This window comes from Triturus cristatus, chromosome 2_2 (assembly GCF_964204655.1).
Source record: "Triturus cristatus chromosome 2_2, aTriCri1.1, whole genome shotgun sequence".
In the NCBI taxonomy this organism is placed as follows: Eukaryota; Metazoa; Chordata; class Amphibia; order Caudata; family Salamandridae; genus Triturus; species Triturus cristatus.
The window spans coordinates 547,302,371-547,328,156 of NC_140582.1; the positions used below are offsets into that span (position 1 = coordinate 547,302,371).

The 25,786-nt window shown below is 46.8% G+C and overlaps 1 protein-coding gene across 1 annotated transcript in view; it reads right to left on the reverse strand.

Annotated features, from left to right (window-relative positions):
• Nucleotides 1-25,786, reverse strand: part of PLRG1 (pleiotropic regulator 1) — a 202,408-nt gene that overhangs the window by 132,518 nt on the left and 44,104 nt on the right. Inside the window, exons 4-5 of the mRNA XM_085641696.1 lie at nucleotides 25,352-25,405; nucleotides 2,045-2,138 (exon numbers count right to left, since the gene is read on the reverse strand). Of these exons, the coding sequence (XP_085497822.1) occupies nucleotides 2,045-2,138; nucleotides 25,352-25,405 (148 nt within the window). The remainder of the gene's footprint in view (nucleotides 1-2,044; nucleotides 2,139-25,351; nucleotides 25,406-25,786) is intronic.

Genomic DNA, 25,786 nt, shown 5'->3' on the forward strand with positions numbered 1-25,786 from the left:
TATCCAATGCTGGGTCGCAGTTCAGGATCGCAGGGGAGACTTCACTGGGTCGGTAGGCCAACTGGACTCGTGCCATGGGCATCAGGTGCAGAGTGGTGTAAGTGCCACAGATCTACATGGATGCAGAGTTCTTGAGTTAGTTTCCAGCTGGAAAAATCCACAGGAGACAAGAGTCTTTGTTGAAGACAGTGCAGATCCCCGGGGTTCTTCGAGGTTGCTGGCTACAGGCCACTCCAGCTTCTTGGAGCAGGGTCGCTGAAAGAGGGGATAGGTCGGTAGAGTTGGGGCCAAGTCAGTCATTGTCTTCTCCACTGCTGTACAACACTTCGGTCCTTCTTCGTAGGTCGTCGGACCTGAGGAACAAGGTTCATGGGAGCTCTTAAATGCTAAATTTAAAGGTGTTACTGAGGTCGGGAGGCAGTAGTCAAAGACTACTGTGCCCTAGGGTGATTACACCCTCTGGGTGGCCCCTCCCTTTGAGGAGAGGGGCACATCTCTGTTCCTACTGCGCTTATTTCGCCAATTTAAGATGGAGAATTTCTAAACGAGGGGTGCATCTCAGCTCCTGGCGACCCTAGGGGTGTGCCAGGCTAGGGTGGACACTCCTACTCTGCTTACTTATTTTCCAGCCTGTGCTGCGGCCAAAAGTGGGACTTGGACAAAGGAGCAAGCATCTCCTCTGGTTGGAGCTGCCCAAAGTAGCACATCACTAGTTGAGAGCCTTTGAGGCTCACCGCCAAGCATTGCTGTTTCGCCAGGGGGAGGTGTGAAACATCTCCACCCAGAGAAAGCTTTGTTTCTGAGCTCCAAGAGCACAAAGACTCTCATTCCATGAGGTCAGAAACCTGTCTGGTGGTGGCAGGCTGGCAGGGACTGGTCAGCCAATACACTAGGAAGTGGTCATTTGTCAGGAGGCATCTCAATAATGCCCTCCGAGTGCATTTTATAATAAATCCATCACTGGCATCAGTGTGGGTTTATTATGCTGAGAAGTCTGATACCAAACTTCTCAGTCTTCAGTAAAGCCATCATGGAGCTGCGGAGTTTGTGATTACAAACTCCCAGCCCATGTACTCAGAATGGCTTCGCTGTACTTACGTCTGTGAATGGCACAGACCCTAAGGGGAATATTGCTCATGCAGCTATGCCCTCACCTGTGGTATAGTATACCCTGCCTTGGTGCTGTAATGCCTGCTAGCGGGGTGACTATTCCATGCCACAGGCAATGGTGGAGGGCATGGCACACAGGGATGTGTGCAATGTTGACCTTTCAGTTTGGTCTGCACCAAACCATGCAGTCTGCAATGGCAGTGTGAGGGTGTGAAGGTGAGGCGTCTCGGAGGGTGGCATAAACATGCTGCAGCAATCAGAAACCCTCTCTGGTCACAAGGCCCTTGGTACCAGTGGTACCTTTTACAAGGAACTTAAAAGTGGCCCAGAGGTGTGCCAATTGTGGAAACAAAGGACCAGGTTTGGGAAAGAACACAGGAGCTGGGGGGGGCTGGTTAGGAGGGCCCCAGAACACACTCAGTCAAGTTAGCATCAGGTATCTGGCAAAAAGTTAGAAGGTAACCATGCAAAAAGAGGCACTCTGATAGGAACTGTGCCAGGGAAGAGGCTGAGAGATACAAGAGGGTGATCTGAAAAAAGGGAACAAGGTAGGAGGAGGAACACAGTTAAAAGCAAAACTAATGTGGTTTTCTGGTGGAGTCAGGGCCGATAAACAGGCTTGCCCCTATGGAATGGGGTTTCAGAGAAACCACACATGGAAGGGAAGGCAAAGGAAACAGCTGCTTCTTTAAAAAAGGGCATTACTGTGATGTTACAAATCGATTTTATGTTTATGACAAGTCAAATGGGACCTGATCCTTTACACCTAGAACATAAAATTCGGAAATCAACAAATGAGTAAACGGAAAAAAAATTGAAGAAAAATGAAAGGTTGATTTTTCCACCCAAAAACTCGGTGAGCCGAATTGTGACCAACTGGAGATCACACAAAAATAACTTTCATTGAGTTTATCAGAAACACATTCAGACAAACCTGGATTGAGGGGAAGGAAGAGCCAGGGCCAAAGATTGTGCTGCTGATTCACTGGGCATTCTCTGGATTTGTGTATCTGCTGTTAAAGCCACACCTTGGAAAGAAGAGAAACAATGACATCAAACAAGCAACTTTAACTCACCATTCATTACAGCAAGTCTAGAAGTCTTTAAGTGAAATAAAATAACCATCATTTGGATACAGATTCTTAAGCTACTGCTTAAATATTCACAGAGATAACGCACACTGAAAACTGATTTTATTAGGCATTTTCAACTTGTTATTGTCTAAATACTGACAAGTGACTACGGGTCTTTCCACAACCTGACCTCATGGGGGAAATGGCAAGAGGATTAGAAATCATTGCTAAAATATCTTTACAAACTTGAATCCTGGAAGCATCTTCCGGCAGTTACTTAAAAAGCCTCTCGGAGAAAATCTGTCAACACCCTATTGCTGGAATTTAGACCTCATTTACCTCTCACCTAAAGTCCATCGACACCACTGTGTCTCTTTAGAACTCCAATTATGTTCAACTTTAGACAGTTCTCACTATATTAATAAGCAATTTAAATACCTAGTCTTCTCCCATTCGTTCTACAAGTGCAAAACAGCTTTTATATCCTTTTTTCTTTGCCCTAAAAGCATGTGTTCCTTTAGCCACATGATATTCCTAATCATACCCCAAACCTTTTCAATGGACTAAACTATGGCATTCCTTTTTTCTGGGCTTTCCTGGAGAAGGACCCTCCTTCTGCTTCACCACCTTTCATCATAGCTATAAGATGTAAGATGACATTGATCCCTAATAGACTAGCATCTACAATTGGGCTATGTCCCCGTTCTTCCAAGGATAAGCCTCAGGTGCTCACTATCTAATTTTAATGCTATACTTGAAAATAACTTAATTTGCTGCCTTTGATGATATTCTTCATAGAAAACTCCAAACCGGTGTTTTTATAAGGCCTCAAAACTGCAAAACAAAAACTCTGAGCTTTAAAATGTAATAGGGTCTAAATAAAATAACTGACACTAAAACCACATGGTTCAATTACAAAACAACATACAAAATCAACAAATGCAGCCTTTTATACCAAAAAGATCCTCTCTGACCCTAAAGTGGCTATAGTTCCTTCTCAAAGTTTTAGAATTAGCTAGGCCAAACCTCCATATTGTTGTACAGATCAGAACAAGACTCCCAGATCTCTTCAGGAAAAATTAGCTCCAATTGAAACAATATTGTAAGGCTTCAGTTAAAACTTTACATAGGTAAGATTGCTCTTCCAGCTAGCAATGAATAAATCAATGTTTATCTAAGTTTAAACAGCTTACGCAGTCGGAGATCAACAGCATAATTGTGAAAATCAGCAAGCAACAATATATATTTGCTATAATTATAGCTTCAAGGTTATCTGGCAAGGACCCCCTCCTGCTTTAAAGTTTGCCACTCTAGTAACTCTGTTGCAGCTCCAGTACCCTCTACACAAAGACCAATCTATTGTTCTGGGTAATTTGAGCGGCCTCGGTGTCCAAGACACATTTCTTACATCAATTAAAATTTTCTGAGTGATAGGGCACAACAGGTTAAAATGCACACCACACGGTCAACTCAGAGATGCCCCTGGAGTCCATATTATTCAGACTACTTTTCAACCTAAATGTACTTCAATTAGCACACTTGAGAAAATATTTAGGGTACTCATTTTTTATGTACGCGGATATCTAAATTATTTTGAAAACTGAAAAATATATTTCTCTAGCAGTGAACTACTATCAAAACTGTATGAAGGCAACTAAAAACTGAATGCCATAAATTATCTTAATCCAAATTCTTGCAATATAACTCTTGGCCCGGAGAGGTGGGCAAAACACAGTTACTGCCAATTATGTCAAAATCACCAGAATTAGAAAAGACATGTTAGAAAAAGTTAACGGAATAGCAATAGAGAGGTGCACTTATGTTTGGTGCAGTCAATATAGTAAATGAGCACCCTCTTGACATACAAAGTGTGTAAGGTTCTTCTTGCAAGTGGCTGCAGTTGTGTAAAGAACATTGGTAAGTCAATGGTTTGACTGACATTGAACGTGGAGATGAACTTTGGGAGAAAGTGGGGGTTAGTTCTAAGAACGAGCCAATCTTTGTGCACCAGAAAGAAAGGTTCCTCTCCAAAGTCAGAGCTTGCAGCTCACCGGCTCTTCGCAAGCGTGACTACAAGCAGCAAGGCTACTTGCAATGACAAAAACTGGAATAGACTAGAGTGTAATGCTTCAAAAGGGGGCCCATGAGCAGGATGAGAATCATATTGAGGTCTCATGAGGGACCCGGTGGTCTTCTTTATGGAATGACTCTCTTAATCTCCTCCACAAACACCTTAACAATAGGAATTTCAAATTAAGATTGATACTGTCTGTTTTGCATGTAGGCCACTGCTGCTGCTAAATGGATGCCTATAGAAGTAGCACCTGGTTTTTCGTCATGAAGCAAATAGCAGATGAATTCCTGTACAGAAGTGTGTAAGTATTGCTTGTTTTTTTAAGCAACAGTGTATAAATCCATTCCACTTGGCAGCGTAGTATGCTTGCCTAGGAAGATGAAGGTACCCAAAACTCTATGGCCTCAGGTGCTAAATTGCTATCAGACCTTCTCCCGAATTTTGCCAGAACAGGCGCACGGACCACAAAATAGATGCAGATTCATTAATTTATTTCACCAAAATACAACCACCAGCATGACGTGTTTCAACCCCAACGGGCCTTGAACACATGATATATATATTTTTTTCCAGTGGAAAGGAAAAAAAAAACATAAAGGTTACAGGGATGTTATAGTTAAGAAATAGAATTTTTCAAAATGTATAAATTCACATAAAAACAAAAAGTTATAGGGACCTTATAGTTAGGAACTAAAATAAATAAAAACCTTAGAAATTCACTGAGAAAAACAAACGTTATGGGAATTGTTAGAAATGGGATCTCTAGTTGGCTAAGGCTTGCGCCAAAGCCAGGCAGAGACCACCATTCTAAGTCAGGGCTGGGGAGTTACACGCCAAAGATAACCCCTGCTCACCCCCTTGGTAGCTTGGCACGAGCAGTCAGGCTTATCCCGGAGGCAATGTGTAAAGTGTTTGCGCGCGCACACACAGCAACAACACCCTAGGCCCACCACAAAAGAAACTCCACACAAGGTTATATATAAAAAATAGCCTTTGTATTATAATAAACACATTAGATGATAATCACATAATTTACACTGTGCCAACTGGCACTGGGCAGAATTTTACAGGGGACTATTTACACAAGACAGGGCCACATGGACCACTGTCAGAATTAGCACAAATCACCAATTGTAAATGTAGAACATATACCAACTGTAACACAAATTTTAACTGTCGAGCACAACCAGTAACTACTGGCGCAATAATGACCTCAGCATTATCACAATAGAATCAGGTATAAAACCTATCCTGTATACATCACAGGGGCATAAACACATTATGCAATCTCTCACAAGTCTAACACATTAGACCCTACCTCCTAAGTATAATTACACTAGAGGCGTACATCACACAGGGAAGTATAATCTCCCTAACATAAACCTAAACAGGTAAAACAACCTCCTATGCAGAAATCATATCTAGAGGTATAAAACACAGGGTGCGCAAAACATACTCACACGGTACATTTCCTAACACCCAAAGCATTAGTATATAAATCACAATAGCACCTAAATCACATTAGGGCCTGGGGCCCTATAAACCTAACAATCCCCCCTTGGCCAACTGGCCATCTCAGAAAGGGGCTCAAATGCCCTGTGTCCCCCAAAGTCAAGGCGCGCCGCAAAGGCAGCAAAAGTCAAGGAAGCGCAAACTGCGCAAAAACCTAAACGTTGCAGCTGGCACTAAGTGCTGCGCAGCTGTGAATGTCAGGGGTAAAGGAGTGCATCTCACTCCTAACTTAACCATGTCCCATAAAAGAAAACAAGACCTAAACGGTGCAGCTGCCCACTACTTGCTGGGCAGCTGGAAGTGAGGAAAAGGCGGCCTGGGCTCTCAGTGGCCCTTGGAATCACTGTGCAAAACGTTGGAGCCATCTGGCTCTGGAATCAAAATATGCAATTGTTGGAGCCACGGAGGCTCTAAAAATAAACCTGCCCTGAGGTGCAGCTGCCCGCTGCGGGCGGGGTAGCTGGGCGAAATGCCGCTATGGAACCTGGGCACCTCTGTGCCCTCACTATGGAATCCCCAAGGCCTTAAAACAAATCAGGCCCCCCCAAGCACTCGCGCTTTAAATCAATATGGCCCCCGTTGGAGCGCCCGGGCGCTCAAAACAAACATGCCCCCACACGAGGAACTGACACCCAGCATTGGAGCGGCCCGCAACGGCGGGTTCGCTCACGAAAACAGACACGGTGCCCTCACTGGCACCAAACTGCCCATCTTGCCCCCACTCACCGGGACTTCACCTGGAGCCGGCGAGGCTCCGGACGGCTGGGGCTGCTCACGGGGCTCCCTTTTGACTTCACCTGGGCCCCCTCCTGGGACTCAGGACTTCGGACTCTTCCCGCCGTGCTGCTCCGGTCTCCACAGAGCTGGACCGGGGCCGGCAGCACTTCTCCTGATGCCGCGGGGCTCCCTCAACTCACGGGAGCCCCGCGAGGCACGCACAGACTTCCGCGCCGCCTTCTTTTCTTCTGCATTACTCTGTGGGCTTCCCTTGGAAGGTGGAAGTCCCGCCCCACGACGCTGCCTGACTTCCGCTTTTTGCGGCGTGGCCGCGGCAGTGAGTATGAGGGGTAGGCTCCCTCCCAAGTATAAATCGAGAGCAAGGGGGGCACCCGCTTGGTTTACGGGCAAAGTCGCGGGGTGGGCACCCCCGCACAAAAATAATTAAATAAGCGGGGTGGGCACCCGCATGTAGATACCACGATAAGCGGGATAGGCTCCAGCATTTAGGCATACCAGCGGGGTGGGCACCCGCTCGGTTTTGGGCAAAGTGTGGGGGAATCCCTACGTTGGGATTCCCTCATAACAGGTGGCAGCTTCACGTTGCGACGCCCACGCTCTCTGCCTGCTGGCCCAATCATTAAAGATAGCGCTCCCAGGGCGCTGGAGGCAGAAAGAGGTCCTGGAAATAAAGAGGGGCAAAGCATAAGGGTCCCAGGAAGAAGTCCTCCAGGCATCCAGGGGCTGAGCAGGGCCCAGGGAGGCAAACCTTCCTCTGGGCCCCAGCAGCAGCACGCCCCTGGTAGTTTCCAGTCCATGAACAAGAACATTTTCATGGGGTCACAGCCCCTCTTTTATACACCAAATCCTTTGTCTCCAAAGGTGCAGGGAAGGGGCGAACCAGATGCAACTGGTTCCTGAGCACTTTGTTTTGCTCAGCCCCTCTCCCTATTCACAGGACAGGCCAGGGACACAGGGGGTGGAGCCAGCATTGTGTAGGGAAAGCCCAGCCCTATTCAGGTCCCAGGTGTACTCCTCCCTGCCATCAACATGCAGATCTCTCCACTCACCACCGGGGCAGACCCATCCTGACTCCTGGAGCCAGACACACCAGCCAATCACAAGCCAGACAGTCACTGCACATTGATTACACAGACATGCCAGCTTCTAGAAGCGGCCCTTCTACACTAGACACAGCAACGCCGCACACATCATTGCACTGCATTCAATCTCACGAGTTCACACATACCAAACTCGACCCTGCACTCCTCTCCCATCAGGACTTAACACGGTCACTCAGATTCCCCCATGCATTCCTATGGGAGGGCAGGTCAGTCTCACTAAAACATACACAGAGCGCACGCACTTCCCACTGGGACACAGTGTGAAAGCGCCTAGAGGCATAAAACCAATAATGCAACATAGGAAAAAGGCTAGGATAAATGCAAAAAGTTCTAGGGGTGAACTTGCCAAAAAGGGCCAAGTCCAACAGGAATGATATAACTAGGTTCAGATTTCATTCTTACTAAACCATTGACATTCAGCAGTTATAGTTACCAGAGATAACTATACCTCACATATACTCATGACTTGGGCAGTGACATCACTGATGACATCACCCACAGAACCACACACCCCCTTACAGCCTCTCATACACCCACTCACACAACAACAGAATCATTCATATACCCGTTCACACACTCATATACCCGTTCACACACCCATACAACCACTCGCACACACACCCACTCACTCACCCACCACCAATACAGCCACTCACTCATACAGCTAGTAACAGAGCTACTGGCACACAGATTCAGACAGTCACACAGCCACTCAGGTGACATATGTTAGAATATTATCACTTATTAGTAGTACAGAAAAAATTAGTAATTTAACTTATGCAGTAGCTTAGTAAAGCCAAGATACGTCTACGCAGCACACTCACTGGATGATGTCATCAGTGATGTCACGGACCATGTCATGAGTGGTGTAATATGTGAAGTCATAAGCAGTCCATTGCGGGAGGGGGGGGGGGGTAATTTATAGTTAGTTCAGGTAACTATAACCCCAGGTTTTCAATGGTTTTGTACAAGTGAAACCTGAGCCTAACAATAACTTCCCTGTAACTTTAGCTTTTTTCAGTGAATATTGTCGCAGTGTGCCATGACGACTTGGTCATTTTGTCTGTATCAGGCCATACATGCTTCAGTGGCAGACTACATGGCCTAGGTGAGGGGTGCTTAGAGGACAGTCTTCAGCCCCAATGCCCTTGGTACACGTTTAGTATGGACATGCAGAATTGGTTTTAGGGAAGAAGCACTGGCACAGGGGACCAGGTTGGCAGGGACCCTGTGCACTACAATCAAAACTACATCAATGTCCAGGCGAAAAGTGGGGGCTAAGCATAGCACTTTCTCACACACCCACTCACACCCCCATATAACCTCTCATATACCCACTCACACAACCACTCACATACCCATAAAACTACTGATAATTAACCACTCACTCCATCATAAGCCACTCACTCACCTGTACGGCTACTCACCCACCTATAAAGCTACTAACAGAGCCACTCACATATACATTCTCTCTCACAAAACCACTTACAAACCCTCTTGCACATCAAAACACGCCAAGTTACTCAAATATACACCCACTCATACAGACATGGACTGGGCAATACAGCTACTCACACACCCACGTACTCAAACAAAGAGCTGCTCACATAGCCACTCACTCACCAATACAGCTACTCACAAAACCACTCACCCACCCATACATTCACTCACAGTCACTCTCACCTATACAGCCACTCATACAGCACTCCCACATTGACAGTCACACTAACAATAGCAATTTAACTTATGCAGTAGCTTATTATTTGTCTTTAAGTCTCAAACGTTTTCGAAACACAGTCATCAGTGGTGTCACGGACCATGTTATGATTGATGTAATGTGTGAGGTCATAAGCCGTACATTGCAGGGGCGTAAGTTATAGTTAGCTCAGATAAGTAGAACTGCTGATTTTCTATGGTTTTGTACGTGTGAAATCTGACCCTAACCAGAACTTCCCTGTAATCAGGAAGGAAGGGAGAGAACACTACCACACATATGCCTTTACCATGCATGCTTTTACAACAGAAATTTAAGTATTTTATAAGTAAGTATAAACCCATTACACAAATTATAGGTCATCAGTGGTGTCAATGACCAGGTCATGAGTGATGTAATATGTGAGGTCATAAGCAGTGCATTGCAGGGGAGGGAGTTTTAGTTAGCTCAGCTAACTATAATTGCTGAATTTCACTGGTTGTGTACAAGTGAAACCTGATACTAACTATAACGTCATTGTAACCTTGTTTTTTTTCAGTGAATTTCTATGGGTTTTTTTGAACTAGTAGTGGTGTTTGCAGAGTGGTGCAGAAAGAGGGCGGGGCCTCTGGCAACTTGCCACTGGTTTTTTTAATTCATTTTTTCCTTTTTAACAGAAGGGGAGCTGCGTGCTTCCCCTTCCAAGGGCCAAAGGCCATCTATAGCTCCAGGAAGGGAGCCGCGACGCCCCTCCTACTTCAATTTGTCAAAAGACCCAGGGAGATGGTTGTCCCCGGGGCTGGGTGGTCCAAGAGCCCCCCCCCCCCTTATTTCTATTTGGCATGCGATCCAGGAGAGGTGGTGGTCCCCGGGCCTGGAGGGGTCTGAGAAGCCCCCTGGTTTTAGTGCAATAAACCCCAGGGAGGTGGTGGTCCTCGGGGCAATAAGCCCCAGAACAGGGGGACTAAGCGCCCCCACTCCCTTATTACACAAATGCCCATGGGATTTGGCCACCCGGGGCAGATTAGAAACTATGTCTGGGAGCCTACACCTACTTTTTTTTTTTTTACTTTTCAGGGGTCCCTGTGTGGCCAAGAGGCCTTGGGGGGGGTACCCTGACCCCTTTTTTTTTTCTTCAAAAAAATATTTTTAGGGGTCTCTGCTTGAAGATGTCTGTAAACACTTCCTAGTTGAAGTGTTGGCAGCCTATCAAATTTTAGTAGGGTTTCAGTAGGATTTCGGGCTCCCAGATATCTATATATTTTTTTAACTTAAATTTCTCTGAACCCACTGAAAGGATTCACACCAAATCACGTAAAGCACACTTTCTGGACAAACATCTAGCTTTCTGCCAAATTTGGTGCAATTCCGTTGAGCGGTTCGGGTTGTAGTCGTGTAAAATAAAATAAAAATCCCCATTAATATAACATGGGGGAAACGCAGTATGGGCCCAACACCTGTAAAATACTTTTGTTTTCATAGTAAAGGCATACTCATGGTCAAAAAAGGTCGTTGTTGTGGCTCCAGCGTCTTTGTAAGGACATATGCGTAAATACCCTTGTTGTTCTTACTTACATCAGTCCCCTAAATATACAACAGCCCTGACAATAAGTTTTGGTCCTGGCTCATTAAAGGTAAAATAAGCTCCCCGAGTAGTGTTGGTACTGTCAGTTACTAGTACATCATAATATGCTACTACATGCATTCTGCCTCACCTAAAATTGCTATACACATCCACTCCCTCTTATTTAACAGAAGAGTTACAAATCGGCATTGAACAAGCAAGGTAGAGAAGTACAAGTTACTTACCTTCGGTAATGATGCATCTGGTAGAGACGATTCTAGCCGCAGATTCCTTAACGTAGAATTATCCCCAGGCGTGAGACTGGACCCGGAAAACTTTCTTACCCAGCATGTCTGCACGCCGGGGGGTGGTACCACGCGACTACGCCCCGACGTCAGCAAGGTCACATAAGCCCCACCCCTGCACGCTGACGTCAGTTTGCTTCGAAGCACAACAAAACTGAGGAGAGCATGGGAACAGTGTGCGAAAAAAAACAGAGAAACAAGAGAGAACCAAAAGGTGAGGAACAGCACCAGGTGGCACCAAGGCACCAGAAGGTGACAACAGCAGACCAGAGCAGTAAAAGAGCAGAGCACCACCCTGAGGGGCAACTGTGCAAGCCAAGGTGAAAGCACCAGGTGGCAGTAAAGAACCAGAAGGCCAGAGCAGCGAAGCCAGAGCAAGAAAAGCTCAGAGCACCACTCCATGGAACCACCTAGCAAGCCAAGGCGAAAGCCATCCCGGAGGCATAAGCAAGGGAAAGCGCCGTGACAGAAAGGAGAGAGAGGGTCGGCAACCGCAACCACTAAGGGAAGGGCCCAAGCCCGGAACAGAGGAACAACAGCAATCCATCCCCAGAGTACACTGCCAGGGATGGCCATAGTTCCTGAAAGGAGTAGAAGGGCAAGGACAGGTAATCCATTGGCAGACTACATTGCCAAGGAGGGCTATAACCTCCGAACGGAGTAGGAGGTCAAAGGAGAGGTAAAAGAACCCCCAACGAAGAAGACCGATGAGGATCAGAAACTCTAACAACAGTGGGAAGAGCAAAAGGAGGCCTTCATGCTGGAGAGAAACCATCTGGAGGAAAGCCTGACCGGAAGAAAACAAAGAGGACACCCACAGAACACAAGCCACCCAGAGGGAGGAGACTGCAGAAACCCAAGCAGAGGGTCCTCGCAGAACGGGGAGGAAGGGCGGGTCGTAAAAGGAATCTGCGGCTATAATCGTCTCTACCAGATACATCGTTACCAAAGGTAAGTAACTTGTACACCTGATAGAGACTACTAGCCGCAGATTCCTTAAGGTAGAATAGATACCCTAGCCATACCCAGAAGGGAGGAGGGCCTGCGATAGAGCCTCCCCACTTGGAGAGACCGGGCCCCAGTAGGGGACATGGCACAAGAACAAGAAGGAAAAAGGGCAGGAGATCCTAGCCCAACCAAGATAGAGTGCCTAACACCCCACAGTGGCAGACAGCGCCCAAAAACCTCAAGGAACACAAGGGTCACTTCGAACCCAGTGAGAAGAGGCAGAGCCAGAGGCAGGGCCCACTGGAAGAACCGGAAAACACCGTGGCCGCAAGCAGCGGACAAGGCCAGAACGGCTCCACCGCCAACAGCACAGGCAGAAGAAAAGCACCGTTGCACGAAGCCCCAACTGAACCAGAGGCAGGGGCGCAAGGAAACACAGCAAGAGCACCACGTTGGGAGTAGAACAAGCAGCCCTGCACGGGCAAACGTCGCCAGCAACAGGCAACACCACGGAACAGCGCACACAGGAAAAGACAGACGCCAAACAAAGGAAGAGGCCCGGGAGGACTAGGACACACCCCAAGGGAGGGGCCGGGACAGAACACCCACACACTGACCACGAAGAAGAGGAGAAACCGGCAGAAAATAAGAGGGAGACGGAGGATGGCCCAAGCCGGCCATCCGAACACAGAGGCCAAGGAAAGCCAAACCCTCTGGAGCAGACGGCAGAGGACCCAGCCAAAACACAGGACATAAGTCCGGAACCGACACAACACGATGCCGTAGACAGCAGGCCAGACCGGCCGAGAGGCATGGCAACAAGGAGAAGGACGGACCTAGCGCAAGCCGCACCAAGACAATTGGCAAGAAGATTGCACCTGCGACATACCGTGACGTCACGGAGAGCAAGGCACCCGAAAGGGTGACCACACCTCCCCAGCACATGACAGAGCTATCTAATAGCTACAAATACCCCACATAGGGTAGGTTACGTCCCAAGAACCATGGGAACACCTCTTAGGAAAACAATTCCGCAGCAGAGGACAATACAAAGACCTGCAGAAAATACCCGCAGACGGCTTAAGAAGCAGCCAATAAAGAAGAGACAGAAGGCCTGATCTCAGGACCTACCGGGCTTACCAACAGCCAAAACCACAAGACGACAAAAGAGCCGGACCAGCACCAAGAGCCCCACAAAAGGACCCCCAAGGCACATCAACCAGACATAACACACAACCTGGGCTACCCGTTACAAGGCCCCAGGAAAACAACGGGAGAACATCTCCCAAAACACAGACCGACAGTCAAGTCACTGAGGGGGGAGGAGGAGGGCAAAGCCCCGCAAGTAACCTCTGAATGGCAGAATCCGCAGGGGCGTGGAACAACAGAGCGCCATCAAAGGGGAGGTCAACCAGCCGTTCTCTAACATTCTCAGGGAAAACACTATCCCGTAGCCAGGCATGGCGACGAAGGGCCACCGAAGTAGCCATGGAACGACCAAGCACCTCCGAAACGGCTAGAGCCGAGCAAAGAATAAACGCCGCCAGCTCTCGGCCATCCAACACATGGTGCCGCAGATCAACGCAGGCACCCTCCTGCAAAGCGGAAGACATAAGGGACTCCGCCGAGACCCATAAGCAAGAGGTGGCTCTGGCTAATACACAAAGAGTGTTAAGGGCCCGCAAAGCAACACTGGAGGAGGCGAAGATGTTGCGCCCCCAGGAATCCAACCAGCGGTCCTCCCACGACAGGGGAGACAATACTGATGGCAAGGAGGGAAAGGCAGTCTGTAAAAGAGGGCCCCTGGTAGAAGGGTGGAGGGAAAGACAGACAGGATCATGCAGAGTGGGACAGTGGTGGTACAGAAGAGGCTGGGGCACCCGGTCCCCCGTAACAGGACACCCCCAGGCCCCCAAAAGAGAATTGTGGAGCGCAGCCTCGAAGGGAAGAAGCAGCTCCCGTGCACCAGAGACTTGGTGAAGAACCTCCAGCAGATGATCGTGGGGAAATGGGCAACTGGATCGCCCATGCGCAAGATGCCCGCAGCCGTGGAAACAGCCCGAGCAAAGGCAGCAATCGCCTCCGTAGGGCCCCGCGGCGGGGAAAGCAGTTCGTCCGTGGGCGACGGCTGCAAGCTAAGGCGGCCGTGCCCCAGCCCAATCGGAGGAAGGGAAGGCCAAGCTCGAAACTGGGGAAGGTGGACCTGAGGCGCCTCCGGCAAAGACTGCGGCCGCGGCGAAGAGCCGTCCTTGGAAGACACCGGGGAAAAAGCCACGACGCGGCGACCTGTCTCTGGAGAAGATGAAACAAACAGCTGCCGAACCTCTGGAGAAGAGGGAGTGTCCGAAGACGAATCAACGACCAAACGTCGGACCGGCGTCGTACAGTCCGCCACCGGCGTCAGGTCAACATCGTCCGGCGCAGAAGGGGACACCGGAACGACCTCCGCAATCACGCGCGGCGGACCGGGGCTGGGTCGGAGCCGGGGCAGCTAAGGAACGGCGCCGACTCTACCTCAGATGAGGTAGCCGCCTGCGTGGAGGGACGAGAGGGGCCCGGAGACACGCCTGACCCCTAGCCGGCCTCTGCGGCACCGCCAGGGCCAGCAACCGCCGGCGGCTGAGCAGCGTCACCTCAGCCTCGGACAAGGCTCGAGCCCCGGCAACCCCGGCAACCTCCCGTGACACCACAGGGACCCCACGGGGGTTTGCGGCGACGCGGAGGCGCCGTGGTCCAAAGGAGGGAACCCCGAAGGGCCGCACTCCGATGGCACCACATCCTCCAAACCTGGATCCGAACCAGTCAGCGCCGGCGACGCCGCAGGAGTCCTCCCACATGGCAAGGGATCCGCAGGCGTCCCAGGAAGAGAAGAAGAAGAGGGAAGTGCCAAAAAGGCCTGCAAGGCCGCTGCACAGGCCTCCACCTGGGCTCTGGTCGCCGGTCGGCGGATAGGGTGACGACGTGCGGGGCCGCACCACTTGCGGAGAACCCACGCCCCCAACAGGCCGGTGACCGGGCCACGGGGACAAACTGCGACACTTACCAACAGTTGAGCGACGCCCTTGCGGTCGTGGAGCGAGACGATGTCGGAGACGGAAGCGGCAGTTCTTGAAGCCCTCCACACGGGACAGACGCGGCGCCGACCTGGGCATGCAGGCCGAAAGGAGTTATATCCGGCGCTCCCACCGGGACTTCGGCTTCATTTGCTGACACGCCTCGCAGTCCGCGGAGTCATGGTGCTCCCCCAAGCACCACATACAGATGGGGTGAGGATCCGTTGCTGACATCTGGCGCGCACAAGACGAGCACGTCTTGATGCCCGAAGGCATTCGCACACTGTACCCAAGAAAATGCTAAGCGTAAAAAGAAGGCCTGAAAACAGGACAGGAACACGATCCGGGTCCGCGTTGCACGCGGAAAAGAAGAAAACTGACGTCAGCGCGCTGGGGTGTGGCTTATGTGACCTCGCTGACGTCACGCCCGTGGATGACGTCGGGCAGAGTCGCGTGCCCCCCGGCGTGCAGAGATGCTGAGCAAGAAAGTTTTCCGGGTCCAGTCTCACGCCTGGGGATAATTCTACGTTAAGGAATCTGCGGCTAGTAGTCTATCAGATATGCTCAATCATTTCTCCTACAGCCCCAAACATTTAAACTTGAATGCAGTATCAATCAATCATTTTTGAGCAGCGCTGCAAGAATTTGTAATTTGCTTCCTGTGTAGCTCCATACCTCAACATGTCTTACAACTTTCAAAAAGAAACACAAACTTCTACTGTGTCATTGCCATTTCGATTGTATCCGAGGAACTACTGTGGGCATAGACTACACTAAATCTTTTTTGCCCACTCTCTGACCCCCTAAATGTTGTTGTGGTTGAGTTTTACTGCGACAATGAATATGACTTGCAACTTCACTAATAATGGTTTATTCCCTTGCATTCCACATTTATTTTTCTTCGTGGTTCCTTTATGTATTGCTCTAGTTCCACTGGGCCAAGTACAAGCTATAGAAAACTATATAAATAAATACCATTACATAAATAGGTGTTGATACTGTCCTATATGGGTATAGCAACCCTACCGATAAGTGATTTAATGTCCTTAACTAAAGAAGACTTTTTGAAAAGTGTTGTTCCTGCTTGCTGAGAAGTGCTGTTGCTGTCTCACTAAATAGGTTGGCAGTGCTTCTTTCTTTAAATTCCATCTTCGCACATCTCTGAAAACAGGATCCTATCGCTTTTTCCACTCATAACCTCGCCTTTTGCAGAACCATCTCATCAATTTTATTGACTGTGCTTTTGAGTTTGCATGAGATTCTAGTTCTCTTTTTACTGCCACTGAACATTATTTAAGGCTGAAATGTCAAGTGTAAAATCAGTTTTTTAAATGAGCTGATAATTAAGCACCGACAACTTCAACTATATAACAAGCCATTACTGTCCATACCCTTTAAGATTACGTGGGCTGTTAAGTATGATTAGTACCCACACGTTTTTTGTTTTTTCCCCTTGTACTGTATGCTTATACATTGTATATAGGCTGTCCGGAATTCGGTTTAAACCGAATCTAACCGACACTACCCTACCGGATGAAAATCAGCGCACTCGGTTTAAACCGAGTGTCACTGATTTTCATTGCTGTTGCACCGCTTGGCCACTTGATGGAGCCAAAGCGTTAGATGCAAAGCCCCGGAACAGAAGCAGTTTGGAACGTGTGTCACCCCCCTTAAATTCAGGGACACACCTTGGTTGGCAAGGTTGGTGGGTGGGGCCAGGTCCGATTGAAAATGCTGTCCGGACTTTGTCTGGCCCCACACACCACACCGCAGCGCACTTCAGACCCCCCGACGACGAAACGACGACGAGACGACGACCGCCAGTGCTCCAAGGCCCAGCAGGTAAGTGGAAAGTGCCCGCATGTTGTTTTGTAAGACTAGCCAGCGTGGTGTAGCAGATTGTGGTGGCTAGATTTGGTAGCTAGGGAGCAAATGTTGCCGTTGTATTTCAATTTTGCGAGAATCTCCCCACTTGTAACCGTCGCACATACAGCCGCAACCGGGTACTCCACAGGTCTTTAAAAGACCATTTGCAAGTTTTGAGGCCTCGCTGTTATTTGACCCCTTAAGAGCAAATGTTGCCGTTGTATTTCATTTTTGCGAGAATCTCCCCACTTTTAACCGTCGCACATACAGCCGCAACCGGGCACTCCACAGGTCTTTAAAAGACCATTTGCAAGTTTTAATGAGGCCTCGCTGTTATTTGACCCCTTAAGAGCCCCTGCAACTCCCACCGACGGTGCCCGCCTCCGGGGCAGGGGTCCCTCCGTGCGGCGGAGCAGAAGTGCCTGGAGCGTGGGAGGCGGGGCACGGGCAGAGAGAGGGGGCGCGTGGGGCACCAGCCTCCCCCAAACACGCTCCGCAATGCCTATGGATGGAAGGCAGGCGCCTAGAGGCGGGCAGTGCGCATAGATGGAAGGCGCTGTGCCATCCTCCAATTGACAGGCGACGCATCCCGGGCTCCAGCAGTCCAGATCCGTGGGGTGGGCGCTCCTGGGTCACTTCGGGGGCAGGCGGTGGAGAGCAGGCGCATCCTGACCGGAGCAGCAGGGAAGAGAGTAAAGCCTCGCATTTAGTGATCGTATTACTTCAATTCATTTTTTGCTCATTAACCCTGTCTGGACACAGGTCCCACCACATTAGTACTAGTTGTGTACCAAAATATAACAATAAGCAACAGAAACGTGATCAGCCAACCTTTGCGAAGTGCCTCGCTTCAGCTGCTCTGGTCCACTCACTCTCATCTTAGCATTGCTACCCCTAGCCCTTGCCTGCAACATACACAGCATACAACACTGACACGCATGGATAAAATATGTGTTGCAAGTCTGTTTGGAAAGCAATGATCTGCTGATCTGTTTACATCATATGCACTCTGTAATCTACTTGGTACACGTTGTTTGCAGCAGGCATATTAATCCTCTGCACTAACTTCACCTAAGTCAAAACCTCAACTTTACAAAACACCGAGCTCTCTCCAGGAAGATAATTAATCCCTGTAAGAGACCCATGCCATTTGCTAAATGGTATGCTGAAAGCAGCTCTCCAATCTTCTGAGCTAATGAAGAATGCTATTGATTTTGTAGTCCATTCAGGTGCACTGTTTCGGTATGCGCGGGAAATAAAACGCAAATATTTCTCTTTTTGTGTTTTGTGTGGCAGCAAAGAAAAAGTAATCCCAACTGTGTCATTTAGTCGGTGGTTCTCAGTCCTAGAGGCCGTGAATGCAATTTTATCTATGTGGCGACCGTTTACTGATTTTTTGCTTAGTGATGATGCAAAAGGCAAGAAATGTGAGGATCTTCGGGTGCATATTGATAGCGATGTAAAAAAAAGTACATTGTACTGCATTCTTAGATTCCTACAAGAAAATATGACTGCTGTAGTGGACATAATAAAAAAACTAGAGTCAGAAAACACCCTGGTCTACCAAGTGTTCAGCATCATTGGTGTAGATGTCAAACATCTCCTCGAGAGTAGGCTAGGTGACACTTTTAGTGACTTTGGCACTGCAACATGTTCCCTGTTAGAATGCTTGCCACTTGGTAAGCAGAGAAGTGTTGAGGACCAATTCAGGAAATTTTATTTCACAATGCATGAGAAATGGCTAGCTATGATGCATAGAAATGTCCCTTCACCAACCATGGCGTTTGAAGCCAATGAAGCCTCACTTTGGTACTCTGCGCAAGTGTTAGATCCCTTCCGTAAAGGGGAATTTTCTCCAGATTTTGCAAAGTACAGCTTCATTTTTGACCACTTTGACACCTCGGAGGGCATATGCACCCAGTTCAACGCATATGTCGTAGAACCTGGCCCAGAGAATGTCAACCTTGAGGTGCACCAATACTGGCATGGAAAGCTAAGTCAGTGGCCAGAGTTGGCACATTGTCTGTTTTGGCGTTGCCAGTCTCAAGTGCCAATGTCGAGAGGGCCTTTTCCCAAATCAAAATGTACATGGGTAGGAAAGAGAGAGCGCGAATGACCAAAGATTCACTGAAGAAATATTGTATGGTGTACTACAATAAATTCGACTTGTAAAGATGTACTTTAACCTCTTATACACTGTACATAGACTGTCTATATTCCATGCACCAATTAAGAAAGCAACCAATAATAAAAGCAAAGCGTCCCAAAAACACCGGTAAAACACCGTTTCAGTTGTTTTTTTGGGGGCGAAAATGAGTAACCACTGAAAAGCACTGTTTTTTTGAGGTTTTGAAATCACTGGAAAACACTGAAAAAACACCACCAGAATTCACCAAAAATAGAAACTGAAAACAGGAAAGCCTAATTGTATATTAAGACATCTGATCTAAAATTGGCAATATGTTTTTGAATAAACAGGAAAGCTAAAACACACGCTTTTTAATTTTGTGGTTACTTGCTGCGCCTTCATTGGTCATCTGTGAGCCTCTTCAGCAATTTTTTTCTTTTTTTTTTCTTTTTAATAAGTGTGCAAATGTGAACACATAAGAGCATACTTTAGCAGCGTGGGGGAGATGCACTTCCTGGCAGCAAATTGCCTTAAACACAAAGCTCTTCAAATACAGTTTGTTCTGGACTAGATGCTGAAACACTTACACCTTAAACCCTGATGCAGCTCTCAAGGGTGCACCACTTCAAGCAAACGGAAGCACGTGTCGGCCATCTTTTCCAAAACACTTGCTATGGTAGTGTTCATGTTACAGGTGATACATTTATTCTTACTGAAATGTAAGGCTCCTGATGCAGTTAGGTTAAGAAGGCTAAATTATCCCCTGGTGGGACCTGCCCCACACAGGAGACGTTATCAAAAACGGGCGCGGGAGCCAGAATGTTTATTAAAAAAATAAAAAACTTTTGGGCACTGGCGGGGTCCTAGCACTAGGCCTAGTGGGACAGGGTATTCCTACACTATCCCCTTCTCTTTTTTCATCTCTTTGCTTGGGATTCGGCTATGTCAGAGTCCCATGATGGCTGACAACATTTCCAGGTTGAAATGTTGGCAGTCAATCATATCTCTGCACAAGATCAGGAGGATTCGCAGAGAGGGCACTAAGCTAGCTATACACATTTGTTTTTCCTTTAATTTCTTAAAAACTACTGAACGAATTTACTCCAAATAACAAAAATCATTCTTTCTGGACCAAGAGCTAGCTTTCTGCCAAATTTGATGTCATTCCGTCCAGCAGTTCGGGCTGTAGTCGTGTTCAAAATCCCTATAGGAATTAACATGGGAAAAGCCCTTTTTTTGACCCTCCCCTTTTCTTAGCCCCCGCCTGACGGATCACTCTGAAACATTCCATGCACAATAAGACTCGGCGGCATACTTTTTTGGGACAATTTCGTGACGATTCGTCAAAAGGCAGCAAAGTTATAGGCAAGTCAAAAAAATGCTTTTCCTATGGAAACTAGATCTAGTTATAGATGTATATATTTTACGTTTGTGTGTTATTTCGGTAGATATCCCACTGCATTACAGTATTAACAATGTCATGGGCACTAGTTGGTTTTAATGGAGGATTTCTACAGCATGCAAGGTCTGTAGAGCTGCCAGTAGGAATACGGGTTGATGTTATGACAGGTGATACAACTTGCAGACAGACATGAAATGCCCAAAACCTGTGCTCCCTGCACCTTCCTCAGATCACTGGGCTGTGAGTTCTAAAACTTATTTTGGTGATCCTATTTTTGTGAAATCTCGGTTAGATTTGCCTCAAAAATGTGTGCATTATTTTCCTCATTATCAGTATCTTTACCAGGCAGGCTTTATGATAGTTCTTTGATATCGTCAATAGCATCGCTTGGCACAAGATTGGGACTCTCATTGTTTACGTTTAGTGCAGTCCCCAAGACACTGCTGGAGGAGCCTTGTTTATCCGTATTGCCAGTCATAGTCTATTGCCATTGAGCAGGATCCTCATTCTAATGTACCTCGTCTCAAGCAAAGGGTGGCATACCAGAAGCAGTGCCCCAGTCCAAGAAGCTAACCACCTCTCTGTGCGTTCAACAGAACCCGCAAGCCACAGAGGCGTACACCAATTGGCTTAAATTGGCCATTTCAAAAGCGGTTCCAAAAAAAGGTACAAATAAAAATAAACTTAAAAAATCTGCACCTAGGTACTCGGATGCTCTCAGGCTCCAAAAACAAAGTTGCAGAAAACTGGAAAGGACTTTGAGACTAATCTACAGACCCGTTGATAAAATAACATATAAAAATGCCCTGGCCAACTACAAAGCAGCTATCATCCGAAACAAGTCATCTTTTTTCACTCAGCAAATAGAAGCATCACAAAACTCTGCTAAAAAACTTTTTCTGGTCATAAACAAATTGACTAAAATCCCCGAGACGAAAAGCAATAACATCAGCCAATCTTTTTGTGAAGAAATTGCCTAACATTTTGGTCACAAAGTGGAACTAATATATAATAAATTTTCTATCTCCAGTGACCTTCCAATTAGCAAAGCTTCCACAAATACCCTTGATGTAGATAATACTAGTTATTTTGCCAACCTCAAACAACTCACAGTCATCACTTCGGATGAAGTTTCAAAGTTAATTAAATGCCACGAAGTCAGGATCACCGTTTGACCCATGCTCTCCTTCTGTATTAAAACAAATTCCAGTTCCAATCGCAACACCTTTAGCAGACATCTTTAATGGGATGTTCAGCACAGGTATCTTTCATGATCTTTGGAAAAGGGCTTCTATCCTACCACTCTTAAAGAAAATCAAACTTAGACCCAGATAACCCAGCCAATTACCGTCCCATCTCCAGGTTACCTTTTCCGGCCAAACTTGTGGAAAAACTGATAAACACACAACTATCAAAGTTTATTCAGGATAATCATCTGTTGGATCCTTCTCAGTTCGGCTTTAGGGCCAAACATAGTACCGAGACGGCTCTAATAAAAACAACGGATGAGTTAAGAACTATCCTGGATAAGGGGGCTCTGCAGCACTCATCCTCTTGGATCTGTCGGCAGCCTTCAATACGGTTGACCATTTCACCCTTGTCAACTGTCTCAGTAAATTGGGCATTGCCGACAAAGCCTTGGCTCTACTCAAATAATTTCTAACCGAAATCATTCAGTTATGTTGGAGAACGTATCTTCGGATTCCTTTTCACTCCCATGTGGGGTCCCACAGGAATCTTCATGGAGTCCTCTGCTTTTTAACGTTTATGTTTCAGAACTAGCCCCTCAGATAAGATCTTTTGGTTTTTCCCCTATGTCTTATGCAGACGACACCCAAATTGTGGTGGCAGCCTCGAACAACACAGAAGCAACTACCTCTTAGTTTCACATCTGTATGAGAGCAGTCAGTGGTTGGATGGAAACGCACTGTCTCAAGCTAAAGGATGAGAAAACTGAGGTGATACTCTTTGGCAATAATCCTTCTTTTTGGAACCCGGCTTGCTGGCCAACAGAGATGGGAACTCTCCCCACTCCTATAAAAAAAGCAAGAAATTTGGGCGTAATAATAGAGGGCAAACTAAGCTTTAATAAACACAGCTTGGTTGTTTAGGCCAGTTTTAATACCCTAAGGATTATCAGAAAGATTCTCTCTTTCATCCCTTTAACCACCAGAAAAACAGTTCTCTTTATTAATTTTATCGAAATTGGACTACTGTAATGGTCTTTTTGCCAAACTTCAAAAACATTAAGAAACTTCAGTGTTTGCAGAACGCGGCAGACAGACTGGTCTTCCACCTGACCAAATTCCACCCAGTATCATCGGCCATCAAGGAACTGCATTGGCTGACGGTACCTAACCGTATCAAATTTAAGGCATTATGCCTTATTTTCAAAGCCCTGCACAATGTAGGTCCCCGTTATCTAAAAACATCTCTCATGGTATGTTCCAAATAGAGAATTTCGATCCCAAAATACCTTGACAGTGCCCTGTCCCAGGTTCAAGAGATTAAAATGGGGAGGCAGTTGTTTTACCATGAGGCCTCTGTCCTGTGGAATAGTTTACCTATAAACATCAAGGCAGCTCCAACATTGCTGGGTTTCAGGAAGCTAATAAAAACCTGGCTTCTCAATTTTTAGGTGCCTAGTTATTTCTAAGCACCTAATACCCTAACCTGACTGCCATTCAAATAGCGCCAAGACACCCATGGGTATTCGAGCGCTTTAGAAACCTTTTTAACATAACAGAAGGCGAGTGTCCTATTGCAAATGGCAATACTGGCCTTCCCCTCAGCAGTGGATCAGCCATGGACTTCCAGAACCTTCTTGCAGGTGGGGGGCTGCTTACACTCCACAAGATCCAGCAGTAGCTCTGGCAGCCAGCCCTTGAAAGCCATTGTGAGAGCGCATAGAACCTCCTGGTGCAACAGAAGCCCGGCTCACCTACCAGAAAACTATGGAACACCAGCAAGCTTGATGGGTCCGTCTGAAGGAGGTTAGTGGTGTGTCCATAAGCATATACCACAGGAGCATCCTAGAAATATCCCATGAGAGGGTGGAGGTGGGAATAATAGAAAACGTCCTAAGCGCCCTGCAAGGACTACTCTGCCGGACTGCTCTCCGTATGGGATCGCCACCACACAGCCAACCTTCATATTTCGAATATTTTATACACTATGCAACACATCAACATAAATGGTTTATGGTCCTGCAGAATTACCTGTAAAAGACTTTGTTCACATAGTAGTACCGCACTACTACCAGATGATATTGTGTTAAACAAGTTACGTAATGCTAAGCTCCATGGTTGTTTCACGAGAATGCATTTTCAACAATTTCATTTCCAAAGAAAAACACTCCAATTGGGGAGGTGGGCTATCTTCACTGATTGGAAAAATAGGGAATGCATCTTTAGAAACACAGCATACTCCACCCTCTAAGAACTTTTCATCTGAGAAAAGAACAGATCTACTCTCCTGAAGTAATTGTAGTATTTTTAGTCTCTTCTACATTCTTTAGTGGCCAGCTCTTCGGGATATTATTGCTACCTATTGGACTTAGTCTGGGTCATTCCTTGCTTAAGTCTGTAGTATCAGAACAAATGAAGACAGTGTACTCGATGGGAACCATGAGACTATTCATGGCATTGTGGAAAGCAGGGATAAGAAGCAGTACAAATGAGTGGAACAGAGATGAAATCTGTCCTTACCAGAGGAAACAAAGGTAGTGAGAGGTACCAAAATGGCATTTTCTTTACTTGGCAAGAACATGAAAATGGGCCTCTTTACCTGGGTTCCAGGGGAAAGGGTGGCATATGGAAAAGCCCTCTTAACCCTCTTTATAAGAGTTAGTGCGTAGCGTGCTGATTTTCGTACCCATCCCATTAGTAGAAAGCCATGGGAAACAAAAGGAGGCCCCATTTTTTGAGCACACTAACAATACAGGAGTGTCGTAGACAAAGAGATACCCCCCCCCCCCCCCGAGACGATTAGTGCTGTCCATCAGAGACAACTGGGGCATCCAATCACAGCCAAAATGCGGAGCTGCAGGCCCCTCTTTGGAGCCCGCAGTCGTTTTGGTAAATGGGCCCGTAGAAAAACAAAACTTGTGAAGGACCAGCTGCTTGGATTTTACCAGGAAAGGGTTAAATGCTGCTCAAGAGGAACTTATGCAAAGATGCCAGGTGGAAAGATAAATAAAAGGAAAAAATATGAATACTGCTAGTTAGCCAGCAGTTTGGTACAAACGTGGTCAAACTAAAAGCAACATAGGCACTGTCATACAACTTCTTGGTCACCAGAAAATAAACAGCAATTCAAATCAGGGGCAAGACAGAGAAGGTCCACTGGGCATAAGGGACAGACAAGCAGTACATCAATCGAGAGGGGCAGACCAAAATAGCCTTCTCTCAACTTCAATTGTAAAGGCAATTTCCATTGTTCTTGCAAAGGGATATTATAATGCAAAATAGTTTAGGTTCAAGAAGGGCTAAAAATAATGCTTTTGCATGCTACAAGTAATACAAACAGTTAGAAAGAATGTATTCTACTTTAATAAAGGCAACAGATTTTCTTTTAGGGAGCAAATCTACATTTACTAATGCAACTCTTATTTTAGCTAAAGAGGAAAGGCAAACTGTCCTTTCTGAAAAAGAGGAAAGGGGTAATTCTCAACACAGCGGCATTAGACGCAAGACAGTAGAAGGAGATCATCTGCCCTTTCTCCATCTTGAGTCACGAAATCAAATACCATATAAAACAAAGGTAAATTAATGTCAGACTAACCAGGACCTGATGGATACGGAAGGGTTCCTGTCGCTGCATACTCAGATTCCTGACCTAAAAGGAAAAAATAAAAGCTAGTTAATCCTCAACTAGAGGAGGCTTGTAGCATAGCCAACAGCTTGCTCTCACTCATCATTTACATCACACAATGAAATATATCCTTATAAACTGAAGAAAAGGCCCTCCCAGTTACCAGTCAATCTCCATAGTACAGAATACATTTCAGACAAAGACCCCAAAGCAAAAACAAACATTAAAAAGTTTTTTTTTTATTCCTGCCCCCTGTTTAGGTTTGTAGAACAGAATTAGGATATAATGAGAAGACTTAAAGAAAATAATATCACTGATCGGGCAGTGCAACAATGAGTGTGGGTGGCAGGGACCAAAACAAAGCGCAAGAAACGCGGAGGAGAAAATGGATAACAGACAGCAACA